At 37.9% G+C, this 12,759-nt stretch overlaps 1 protein-coding gene across 2 annotated transcripts in view; it reads left to right on the top strand.

Annotated features, from left to right (window-relative positions):
* The window catches only part of ATP2A2 (ATPase sarcoplasmic/endoplasmic reticulum Ca2+ transporting 2), a 48,672-nt gene that overhangs the window by 6,984 nt on the left and 28,929 nt on the right, over positions 1-12,759 (top strand). For both annotated transcript variants that reach the window (XR_008819831.1, XM_056326476.1), the window contains exons 4-5: positions 2,111-2,215; positions 5,719-5,857. Coding sequence is in view for 1 of the 2 variants with exons in the window: in XM_056326476.1 (XP_056182451.1) it covers positions 2,111-2,215; positions 5,719-5,857 (244 nt within the window). In the remaining variant the exon portion in view is untranslated. The remainder of the gene's footprint in view (positions 1-2,110; positions 2,216-5,718; positions 5,858-12,759) is intronic.

Below are 12,759 nucleotides of genomic sequence, written 5' to 3'. Positions count from 1 at the left end.
GTGTTACAGCAATACATGTTATATATCACAAGTATCCCAAATGGAGTGTTAATATAGCTGTAGTCTGCTATAACAAAACCAAAACCTAAATGCATTCCGTTACTTATATGTCTACATTTACTAAAACACTCTAGAACTAGAGCTTAGATTGTTCCACTGTTAGTAATTGTATGGAAATTTTGGGGAGGGAAATCTGTGTTGTTGGCTTCCAGGATTAACTAGATACTTCATTTTAATTTGGTCACGTATTGATAATTTTGCCAAAAAACCCACAACAGTTAAAATCAAAAACATCAGGTCTGTACTGTCAGGTTCATCTGCTCTTTCTGAAATAATGGCTTATTGAAAGAAAAGATCTGTTGAAAACTTAATTTTGGTTCTCCTTGACATACTTGGATCTTGCTGTCCTTGTAGCTACTTTCCTTACCTGGTAAAGTTGCAGGCTTTCTCAGTGTTATTTCACAACACGTGTGGTATTCAATCTGAAGAGATAATGGTTTAGCATTGTGTAAAGCAGATGTTTTATTCCAGTTAACCTTGTAGGTGCCTGTTCTGTTAAGAACATCACAAAATGATTTATTTTACTTGCTTTGTTGGAAGCAAAATGGGCTCTGTGAAATTTTAATAAAGAAAGGGAGGGAAGAAGCAGATCCTAAGCATCTTTTCTTATGGCAGCATGTGACCTTGTATATGCTAAGAAAACTGGAGATGTACCGTTAGCTCCACAGGAGGCAACAGTGCTGGTGCAGAGTAACAGCTGTCTGTGATATTAAGGGGTATGGGTGAAGACTACAGTTCAAACTGGATGACTGCTGTAGCAGGTCAAATGGCAGAAGTTGTTACTGGGGATTGGAGATTTAGGGGGGGGAGGAGGGAAGAAATACTGAGACACAGAAAGCATAAGAGATCCTAACTAAATCTCTTCTCCAGAGGGATTACGCAGACCCTCAAAATGTTTTGTTGCCAGCTGGAATGTTTCAGTCTTGCTAATTGTAACCTGGATCTTCTAAGTTTATCCTTTTGTAATAAAAATTTGTTGTTGCATTGGATTTGCTTGACAGTCTGTTTTCTGCTTGAGGCTTTCATGCTGCTGCTCCTTCCTTTTAACGTCCTGGAGTGTTTCACAATTGAGCAATAGCTCTGAGCAGCATGTTGGCGGAATTATGGCGCTTGCTTTAGTAACGGTTTGCTCACTGCAGTCTTCTTGTGATTCAGAGTGCTGTTGCCTGACTACCAGCCTTAATTATCTCAACACATTGTTCCTATTTACTGTCACTTTCCAGGCTTCCTGTTGCTCAACATGTTCACGAAAAAGCTCTTCCTCTCTGGTCATGTTAGCTTGACTTTTCTTTAGTAATTACAGAACTCTGCAGAGGCCTGACACGTACCCATTCAAGTGAATGGCAGAAGCCTAGAACTAGAGTGTAATTCTAAAGCAAATGAATTAAAAGAAAATATCTGTGGAGCCTTTTCATGCAAGTCCTCAAGCTGATTTACATTTTAAAATTCAGATTTGAGTTTTGTCAGTTACTTCGCTCAGATTTCAACTTCAGATGTAACTATACAATCCACTTACGTGCTTCGACACTACTTGTATTTAAAGGAGTAGATGCTTGTTTTCCATATGTACTCACTTGTAAACTTGTAAAACCGTTTTCATTTGTGTCAAAGATACTGGTAAAGAACAATTAACTTGATTAAAATTCATATCCTGGCAAAGTTTAATGTACTAACTAGTCTGCATCCTGTTGTATACAGTAATAAATTTTTTTTAGAAAAACTTCTCACTGCTGTAGCTGTTATCACAACTTCTGCTTTCATTTGTGAAGCAAAAGTAGCAGTATGTTTCCCAAATAAATAGCTTGCTCCTTTAAAAGAGGCAGCCTTGGAAAATAACTTTTTACTACTTTAGTATTGATTCTTTTTCCTTTCCATTGTATATTGCCAGCTCATTCATGAACTGCAAAACTGCAGCTTGAAAGATTGCAAGATTTCCAAAACTGCTTAAGTCTAGGTAGTTGAACCTCAAGCTGAAACTTCCTGGGTGTAAAGTTTGCACAGTGTCTGTGGAAATCAGTTAGTAATTTTAATCATTGTGTTTCTCATACAGGTCCTGGCCTGGTTTGAAGAAGGTGAAGAAACAATCACAGCATTTGTAGAGCCTTTTGTAATCTTACTTATATTAGTAGCCAATGCAATTGTGGGAGTGTGGCAGGTATGCAGATATTTTTACAACATCAATTCTTTTTGTTTAAGAGGAAGGACTGTACAGTGTAGTGTCAGCTGCTTCATACCGTGCAAGTAATGTGGTGTTAACTTTAGATTCCTGAGAGTCGACATACCATAAAATTTCTACACAGAAAGTTTGGACTTAAAGGTAACATGTAAGCTTTGGAAGTACAGCCAAAAAGGCAAAGTTCCTGTCAGTTTGTTTGGCCACACACTGAACACATGAACTAGGCAGTCCAGAATGAAGGCCTGAATTTGGGAAATATTTCTGGGCTTTGCAAGATTTAATTTAATGAATTGGATGGGATTGTAAAAAAAAAAAAAAGGTGTGCGTGTGTATCAATTAAGGAACAAGGGATGGAACATTTGTAGTCCAGTTTCTTGTCTGCTTCCTTTTGAGACAAATACTATGTTTTAGTACATTTATTAATAGAATTAATACAGTATTAATTCTTCCTATTTAATTACTGTAGTAGCTACAAAGTACAAGACTGCATGTCTGTCAAATGGCAGAAGTTTCTTTTGAAAACTTCTAAATACCATGAAAGTTTTCCTATGTTATTAGCTGTGAGATGAGTTAGATGACTTTTTATAAATCCTATTGGCCGTAATATCCATAACATAATCTAACACTTCTGGAGATACTGGACCAAAATTGTTCATATATCTTCAGTTTACTAATTTGGTCACTATAGACAGGGCATGCTTTATTAGGTTAATTTATCTACAGAAAAAAATTCTAAAAATCCTAAAATACTTTCAAAGTTCCTTGTAAGGCTGGTTTTGTTCTGTTTTTTCTAAAGGGATGATGTTAATATGACATAATTACTTTTAGCACATTAGGTTTCATGCGTGGGGAAAAAAAAAAAGGCAACCCTCTCCAAAACAACAAGAAAAATTAAGAGGAGGAGCCCTGTTAACCAGTTAAAACATGTTTGAGAGGAACCTACACACTGGAAGCCACCAGAAGTGGCATTGAGTGGCACTGCTGCACATTTGTGTGCTTTGCTTTGTGCTAGCCCAAGTAAGCTGGCTGAAGACTAACCCTTGAAATGCTCAGTTTTAGCAGTACCCAGCTTGCTGTGCAACTGCTAGAGCTGCTATGGAGAGGAATTAAGTGTCAGTTGAGGGATGACAGCATTGCCCCATTAAGTGTCATTTTTCTATTCAAATCTTTGTAAAGCAATTGTTAAAGATTAATTCTTGCACTTGAAATAGAGCTACATTTCTGCATGTAGTGATTTTAAGGACAAAATGCAAGGTAAAGCTATCTGTATAGTTTGGGGATTTTCCTGTGTGGTTGCATACCCTGTTGTAGGAAATAACCAATTTTTTTCAGACATGATAGTGTGCAAAGAAAATACATATCTCTCTCTGGCTACATGCAGTGAACTTAATTGTGAAACAAAATTGCTGTACAGATTAAATGACTCATTCCCTTGTTTTAATGGGTATGGAAAATAGTCACAATACATAGTCTCCACCCATAAATGTATCTGTTTCTACAGGTACTAGATGAGATCACCTGAGTCATTGCCTTAGCTCTGCCCTCCTCAACCTTTCCTCTCACATGCACTTTTCCCACAGTGCCATTTGCTAGTACTCTGGTGGTTGGCAAGGTAATCTTAACTACCCTAACTTCAAGTGAACTGATCGTTGAGTCCAGCCGTTCACCTTGCGCTGCCCAGTCCACTGCTAAATCACGTCCCTAGGCGCCCCATCTGTATATCTCTTAAATACCTCCAGTGATGGTGACTCAGCCACTTCTGTGGGCAGCCTGTTCCTGTGCCTGACAAACCTTTCGGTGAAGAAATTTTTCCTAATCCCCAATCTAAACCTCCCCTGGCACAACTTGAGGCTGTTTCCTCTTGTCCTGTCACTTCTTACTTGGGAGAAGACACCATCCCCTGCCTGCAACCTCTTTCAGGTAGTTCTACAGTGTAAAAGGTCTCCCCGAGCCTCCTTTCTCCAGACTGAGCAACCCCAGTTTCCTCAGCCATTCCTCCTAAGACCTGTTCTCTAGACGCTTTGCCAGCGTGTCTCTGGACATTCTCCAGCACCTCAGCATCGTTCTTGTGGTGAGGGGCCCAAAACTGAACAAGTACTTGAGGGCAGCCTCACCAGTGTGTACAGGGGGATGATCGCTTCCCTAGTCCTGCTGGCCACGCTACTTCTGATATAGGCCCAGATGCTTTTGGCCTTCCTGGCCACCTGGGCCATGATGTTTCATTCTTTCTTATTTGTCCTTTTTGAAGGAAAAGTTCTGTTTAACAAACCTTCCCTTTGTGGGTTTTCCTGTTGTACCTTTAAGGTTTTGCCTAATTTTAACTTGTAGTTAATCTGTAGAAAAGCAACATCGTTATTATGCTGGGGAGCAAAATTAATTTACCTGGTGGGATATGAGGCTAGTATTAATTATAGCTTTTACAGGTCTGTGCTGGTATCTCTGCACTGCCTGGTACGGAGCTGTGCCATGTTAAGGTCTGTCCTTCAAGGAAATTTTGGTAATGCTGGTTTTCAGCTGCGTTTTAAAGAAAGTACCTAGTACCTCAACCTTCAGATTTCTAAAGATTAGGTTTCTGCTTTGATACATGCGGGAGGAAGTTTTTATTACATAGAAAGGCTGGTATATATTTGAAGCGCAGACATTCTAAAAAGTATGCACACACTTAACATTATCTGTAATCATCAGGACTACATGATGTTTGTACTTGTCAATAGGCTGGAAAATAAGTTAACTTTTCTCTAGGTCTTGGAGAAGTGCTGATCAGCTGTTGGTTTCTTATGTTGTCCTTTATCTAGGAGGCATCACGATGTTGATACTGATCTCTGGTAGTGCTTAGCCAAGAGAATTGCGCTTGAGATAGAAAAGCTAGTTAGTGGAAATGTAAAGGTTGTCGTATGGGGGGATTCATGTAAATTTGTAAACTGTTATCAGACTTTGGGGAAGTTTCTAGTCTGTATGCTTTAATTTCACTGTAGTTGTGACTTGATTTACTGGAAGAAAAGTTGATAATACGTTGTTTGAGCTTTGTCTTGACTTGACCTTTGATTTCTATCAGTGAGTGAAATTTAGTAGTGCTAGTCCACTCCAGTTGGAGTCTAAGCTGCTCCAGCTGGTGAGGTACAGCTGAGACAAGACTATATCCATGAGTTTAATTCTGCATTAGTGCTTTTTTAATGTGAAAAAACATCCATGTGTTAAATAGAACTCTTTGTGTGGCCTCCTTGTAACAAGAAACAGTGGAAATGCTGCAGGGTTTGAATAAACAACTTTTAGGTTCTAAATGCCCACTAATACCCGGATAATGTTGTAATGATTTCCAGTCAGCAGCCTCATAAGGGGAAGGTTCATCTAACTTTCTGCATTAATAAATGGAGCTCAGCTGAGTCAGTGATACTCATATGATAATGCATTTGAAAAAATGGATCTGACATATGTATTTTTCCTTGAGGGTTTTAAAATTACACACTTTTGGTGTCTTTTAGGAAAGAAATGCTGAAAATGCTATTGAAGCTCTTAAAGAATATGAACCAGAAATGGGCAAAGTGTATCGACAAGACCGAAAAAGTGTACAGAGGATTAAAGCAAGAGACATTGTCCCAGGTGATATTGTAGAAGTGGCAGGTAAGACTCATTTATGTCATGCATACCTGTATTAGCATATTATTGTAAAATTGTTGTGGGGGCCTTGTCTTAATGATTTGAGGCCCTGGGGGCAGTTTCCAGAGATGCCTGAGTATACGATTCACTTACAAACAATCTTGCTTCTGTTCATCTGTAATTACCTTAAATGTGCATTTGCACTGAGGGGATTGTTTTTCAAATTGCCACTTACTTTAACTGGTAGGTCTAAAAGCAAAGCGTCTTAATTGGAGTAGAGGTTTTAACACTTGTCACTACTCTAAAATTTTATTTTCTAAAGTCTGGTTTCAAAGTGTCCTAACTTGTCTGTTTTCTATTGCAAAATACTCTTTTTTTTTTTTTTTTTTTTTTTTTTTCCTAGCTTTGAAATGTGTTCAGTTTTCTTAGGTTCTGGAATGCAGATTATATTATTATTATTTTTTATTCCAGCTCTGTTCTTTTATCTAAGGAAAGATAATTTCATCTGAAGACTTTTTCCAGCTTTTTTTATTTGTGGTAGCAGTGTCTTTCAGCTTCTCTTTACAAATGTCCGCTCGGCTAGTATGACTGGCATATGACATCATTGTTTTCTCAAGTTTCATAATTCTTTATTGCTTTTTTGCCTGTTGCTGTATAGGAGACCACAAATAGAGATAACTATACTAAGTAGAGCTTCCTGTTTCTCTGGTGTAATCATTTAAGTACCAGACTTAAAAGACTGAAATTTTACATCAAGCTTTCTAATAACTTAGATTTGCCCTAAAAGATGTACCTTTATTTGGAAGGAGTGCAAAAATAGAAGTATTCTATACTTACAGCTAGAACTCCTTCATCTTGGTGACTGTGCCATACCAATAACTCTTTCTCTCAACTGGATTTGTCAGTGACTTTAATGTTTCCTATTCCTTCCCAGATAGAACTAGGTGGTTCTTGTTAAGTGTCAGGAGTGATTGCGTACTCGTATTTTGTAGGTCATTATCAACTGTTAACTGAGTGATTGGCCCTTTGGGAGCAATTAAGGGTGTACATCAAACTTTCTTTGCACTGGTGTCACTTTGCTTTTAGAGGTGGTAGCTGTCTCAAGAGGAGATAAATATATACCCTTAAACTTGACTATCCTTCTATTTTAATTAGCAGGCAGAGAGAGTATGCACTCAAAATGAAGTTGGTGTTGGCCGTCTGCCCAGCTTTCATTCCATAAGAAACTTTAACATTCATTGAGCCCTGTCTCATGCCTCCGTTTTGTGCATAGGATGATTCTGCTACAGCAGCCCTGGCTAGGGTTAATTCGAGTGTGAATCTCATGAAGGCTGAAGCTAGTTTCCTCTTAGCATCTGTTGGTGAAGACCAAGTACAACTACAAAGTGCTGATAGGTGAAGTAAAGGGTGAATTACGATACCTTGTCACTTACTCTGCTGTTTTGACTCACTATTGCTCCACTGTACAGTCAAATCTGTGAGCTCTGCAATGAGATTCTGTTTCAGCAGCTGACATTTTCTGTGTCTTTTTGAGGCAAACAACTGTATAATGTTACAGACTGTGCAGTAAATGTCTAGTCCAAATCTTTATCCTGTTTTTAAATGTCAGTAATAGAATGGTAGTTTTGCAAGTAGTGGGTTGTGGGTTTTGGCACTTTAAAGCAGTATTGGTAGAACTGATGACTGTATTTTGTACTGGTCTGGGGTTTTTCACTAAGGAAAAATGCTGGATTTTGCTGCTCTGCCAGGTGTCTATAGTACATCATTTTCTGCTTATTTCTTTGCTATTTTGGAAGAGGCAGAGATTGCATTTTCATCTTACAGAAAAAGACAAAGCTAAATTTGTACGTAAACCAGTTGGGGTATGTGTGAGCTTTTACTTAGCTGTATATTGTCAGCGTCAATAAAATCAGTTATTGGTGCCATGTCTTTTAAAGGCCAATGCTTGAAGGAGAGAAATGAATTGGAAATAAACTGCTGATTAGCATACATGGAACACTAGGTTGTCTTTAACAAACATAGTATCCTATTTTTCATAGGGTGACTATTGCACTATTTAAAATCTGCTTGTAGAACAGTGTGTGATAGTCCAACACGTGTAGAACCGATTTTTTATTTTTTTTTTTTTTAAAAGAGTAAACTTTAAAACTTGTATGCTTCTGTAGAGAAAAATTATCCAACCTTATGACTGTCCTTTAAGATACGTGGTCTGGCTTGGTGACTGACTGTAGAAGCTCATACAGATTAAAATACTCACTTAAACTGGTGGGTCAAACAGTCCCAAGCTAGTCTTAAGCCAAGCATTCATAATTTTTCTTACGTTGGTAAGTAAAATCAGCTGCAGTTTCAAGAGAAGGTGATTAAGACATGTGGATGTTTAATACAGCCATAAGTGCTTCTGTGTAATACAAACCAAAACAACAAATTCGAACTTGTAGCTAGACAATGATGAAATTTTAATTGTAATCAAACCCAGAAAAGCTACTGAGCAAGTAAAGAGCAATACACTATGTACCAGTGTTAGTGTCAAGACCTGGAGGTGAGAGAGACTGTGTGCATGCCTGTGCCTCAAGTGTAGGAGTTCTGCGATGGCCTTTGACATGGTGTTTGCAAAAAGATGACCATGTAGGGAAGTGACAGAGCACTTCATACTGGGAGACATATCTGGGTATGGAATTCTAGGCAAAGTGCCAATGACATTTGTGTGTCCAGGCAAATCTCTTTCAACTGAGTGGCATAAATAACCAGGTGATGGGTTTCTCCCCTATGCTGATATCTAATTTGGAACAACATTCTACAGGTCTTCCATTACAAAATAGTTGTATTTAATGCTCTAACAGCTTTGTTAATTTGAAGTAGCTATGTCGGTCTGACAGTGATAACTCTTTGGTAGATTAGTATTGTAGTTCTGGGTAAGTGGGGGAATAATTTGCCTCTTCACACTGTGAGAGTTCCCTGAGAGTAGCATTGAACCATTTTCAAAATAAATTGGTATTTTCAATATTTTGAACCCATTAAAGATAACCTGGTAGGCTTAGCCTAACCCAAAGACAGTGCAATATTGGTTTATACTATTACTTTTTATTGTGGCTCCTTAAGCTGTTTGCAGAGTTTGACTGCGTTCATTATGTTTGCATTCAGGTTGCCTCATAGCCTTCTAGAACAAAGCTCCTGGAAGACTTTTTTTTTTTTTTTAATTGATTGCCAACAGCAGAAACAGATGGTGGTTTATTTGACTTGAAGTAATAGGGGGGAAACTGCAGGTCCGCATTGTCGCCTTGCAGTGAATATGGAGTAACACGAATTAGATTATCGCTCAAGTGGTAGATAACCTGCTGTCTTGTGTGTCTCTTGGGGATCTGTGTGCATGAAATACTGCAGAACGCTTGAGCAGTTACTGGTCCTTATGCCTAATAGCTAACAAATTCGACATAAATGCTGTGCTCCAATGTTGCAGGTGTACTAGCAGACACTGTAGTCTGTATTTGTTCAGACTGTGCAGACGTGAATTTCTGAACTGTCTATGTTAGGAAGTTGTTGTTCTGTGTCCACTTAAGCAGAGATGTTGGAAAATAAACTGTATAACCAACTGGAACGTGTAGGGGGATGTATGCCTTAAACTTGCTTGCAGACCTCTGGTGGGCATAGTTCTCGGAACTGTAGTGTGTAAGGGTTACTAAGCTACACTGTTTGTGTCTTAAAATTGATGAACTGAAAAAAATCCAGATGCTGTCCTCAGATGGCTTTTCAGTTTGACTTGTCTTGAAATGGATTATTGTGCTGCTATGAAAGCTTAAGTTTGTTGGAGGATGCACTCTAAATTTATAACTAGTGGCTATCTTAATAGATTAAAGATGTTCTTCTTCCTTTCAGTTGAGTTTTTGTTTGCCTTGGTTAAAGTAACAACTTAAAACAGCATGGCATTAGTTCTTACAAGTTCTGTATGAAGTCTAGTTGATATCAGTGTGTCAGACTGGCTGCGAAGATTTTTAAAGAAGCACGTCTGGGAACAGGAATTAGCTTTGTTCACTTCTGTTGTATTATCCTGTCTAAAATGTTCTATTTTAGATACTGCGTGTCTGAGTTTCTGTAATGTAATAAATGAATGTTCATTAGTTGTAATCTGTAAGTGACCAAACTGGAGTCACAATAAGTTCCTCTTTCCCTGAAGTCCTGAATGATGGTTCTTGTCTTCCGTTATTATACCTGTAAGTACTCAACAGCTTAACAATACACACAGAGTTCTCAGAATCTGTTGATTATTAAATTAGTGTGTATTTCAGAAGACTTAGTTTTAAGTTTTTACTTGGCATAATAAAGTATGCAGAACTACATTTTGATGAGGCTTTTAATTCTAACTGTAGAGCACTCGTAAGACTCTTCCTAAAGCTTAGATACCATTATAATCAAGGAAAGATAAATTCTGAGGTGAAGAAGATTGGGAAGGAAGATTCTTAATGTGAATTATGTCAAACTCCAGTGTGGTTATGAAGAACCATGGGTTCTCCCTGGTAGTATAAGCAACAAACATTTGCATTGCAGATCTTACTCCAAAATGTCTGGGTCCTTGTGTCTGTGTTTCAATTCTGGTTATTAGAAAAGTTTCTCAGACTCGGTGCTAGAGATGCAGGTTTACTTTTCGAAAAGTATTGAGGTTGGAAACAAATAATGAAAAGGATTGAGTAAGACTTAAGGCCGGAATGGTGACCTGCTGGGGGCTATCCTAAAAGCATGCTGCTGAAAGCATCTCTTGTGGAAAAAAACTTGACTGCAAGCTGTGTTGTGGCTGTTGGTTGGTTGGTTGTTTTTTTTTTCTCCCTTACCTAGTGCAAATTGTCAGGTTTGGCTTTTAAAGGTCAAGCATATATTTTGCTTTTTCCATAAAGTACTGCTTTTGAACCAGAAAAAATATGGAGGTAAGATCAGCAGTTAATAAATACACATACGAGTACTGCATAAATCTGTTAGCTTCAGTGAGCATTTTAGCTGTTAAACTCTTTTTAACACACCCAAGGCAGTTTTGAGATAACCAGATGCGGTCCAAACTCTGTTCAGTACTCCACTGAAGTCTGGAATTACGTGAGGTTCAAGTCAGGGCACAGCCTGAACTTGTGTTGCTTTCAATACACATTGGAAAACTTACAAAACACATCTCCAGTTTTTTTCCCCAATTCTTGTAGCATTTTCCTCCAGAGTTGCCAAGCTGTTAAGTAAAAATAGTGAAACTAATTCTTAATTGTTTGAATTCAGAACATATCAGACGTTCTAGACTCTGATTAGAACCGGTACTGCAATGGGGTTTTATTATAAGCACAAATAGTACTGAACAAAATGCTTGAACATCAAGATAATATTGTGTTAATACCATTTCACCCTGGCAAAGCAAGCATTTTTAAGGCTAAAGAAAACTTACCCTTGGAGCTGTGCTGCACTTCCAGAATTCTTACTTTTTTTTTTTCTTGTGTTAACCCACATGCAGCCTAACTTGGAAAAAGGACTTCAGCTCTGGTGTGAAGATGTAATTGTTCTCTACCTGAACAGCAATGAAGTTTAACTTGCCACTTAGATGGAGGCGATCACAAGAGTTTTCAATCTAGGAGATGCTGATAGAAATAGATCCACTGATTACAAGCTAAAGCTAGACAAATTGAGAATAGAAATAAGTGCAGATTTACAGGCTGGGTACTCATCTATTGGCACATATTACTTAATGTTCTGGTGCCCTCTTCAGAGAGAATGACACTTAAAAGTATGTTTTCACAGAACAAAAAGAAAGTAGGAATAATTCAAGTCTTGATACACTGTGTTAAACAGTACATAACTTTTCTCAATATAACCCTCTGTTCTGACCCTAAAATATTTTGCTCCCAGAAAGCTAAACTTTTTGTGTTCGTTTGGTTTTTGTTGATGAATGCAGTATGTATGTGTTTTGTTTGAATTTTAACTTCTACCTCTAACAGTTCTTGGGTTAGAAGAATCACACTGCACAATAAGTTCTCTGAATATTTTCTCTGTGTCCAGGCTGCAGAGCGGCATATGATAGAGAAGGCTATTTCAGAATGTTGTCTGATACATAGCGTGCATCATAAATGCAAAGAATGAATGTGTTCAAATGTGTTCTGTCATCTTGGCAGTAAAAGGAAATGCTGTTTTATTACTATGGTTAAAACTGAGTGGGCCAGTGCTGTTAAAATTCTTCTTGTTGGAAAATAAATCTGTCATACTGGTTTGGAGTGGAAGCTCAAGACTTGAAGTATGTCTCATAGTCTTTTGGTTTTGACAATTTGACACTCTTGGCCTAGTATGAAAGCATAGATGGACTCAATCTTCCTGTTTTGTAGAGCTTCTGATTTTTGGTAGCATTTTATTATACCCTGTTCAGGAAGTGTTAAATACTTAATTTTTCTTCCGTTGCGCTCATGCTGAGGAAGTTTAATATTAAAACCAATTGTGTTGCAGCAGCTGTACTTCTAAATAGAAGCAGTTTGTTCTGTTTAGGTGTAAGTTTTAACTGTTCCTGTCCCCCCCAGCAGAAACAATACTTGGCTCTGGTTGATTAAAGTATGTAGCATCTCATATGTGCTATTTTAAGACTACTTATTTCAATTCTTAAACCTTGAAGTGATACCCATACCTCATGTAGGAAGGTTCAGTTGCCTCAGTTTATTGGTAAATATTCACACAATGGTGTGTCCCCTCATTCAGAGGATAAGAAATTATTTTTGGGCAAGAGAGAGGACTTCAAAATAACTGACTCTTCAAGAGGCTAAGGATCTCATTAGAGAAAGTGGTTTAAATAACTATACCCATAATTATATGTAATGTTGAGACAGTTAAAGAAAATAGTTGCTAACGCAGTGTTTTTTGGCAGAAGAATTAATACTTATTCCTCTTCCCTTTTGATGATAAAACCCCATGCATAATGT

The sequence above is a fragment of the Falco biarmicus genome, chromosome 1, assembly GCF_023638135.1.
Source record: "Falco biarmicus isolate bFalBia1 chromosome 1, bFalBia1.pri, whole genome shotgun sequence".
Classification (NCBI taxonomy): domain Eukaryota; kingdom Metazoa; phylum Chordata; class Aves; order Falconiformes; family Falconidae; genus Falco; species Falco biarmicus.
The sequence above is the reverse complement of the archived record's forward strand: the minus strand, read 5'-3'. Positions and strand labels throughout refer to the sequence as shown.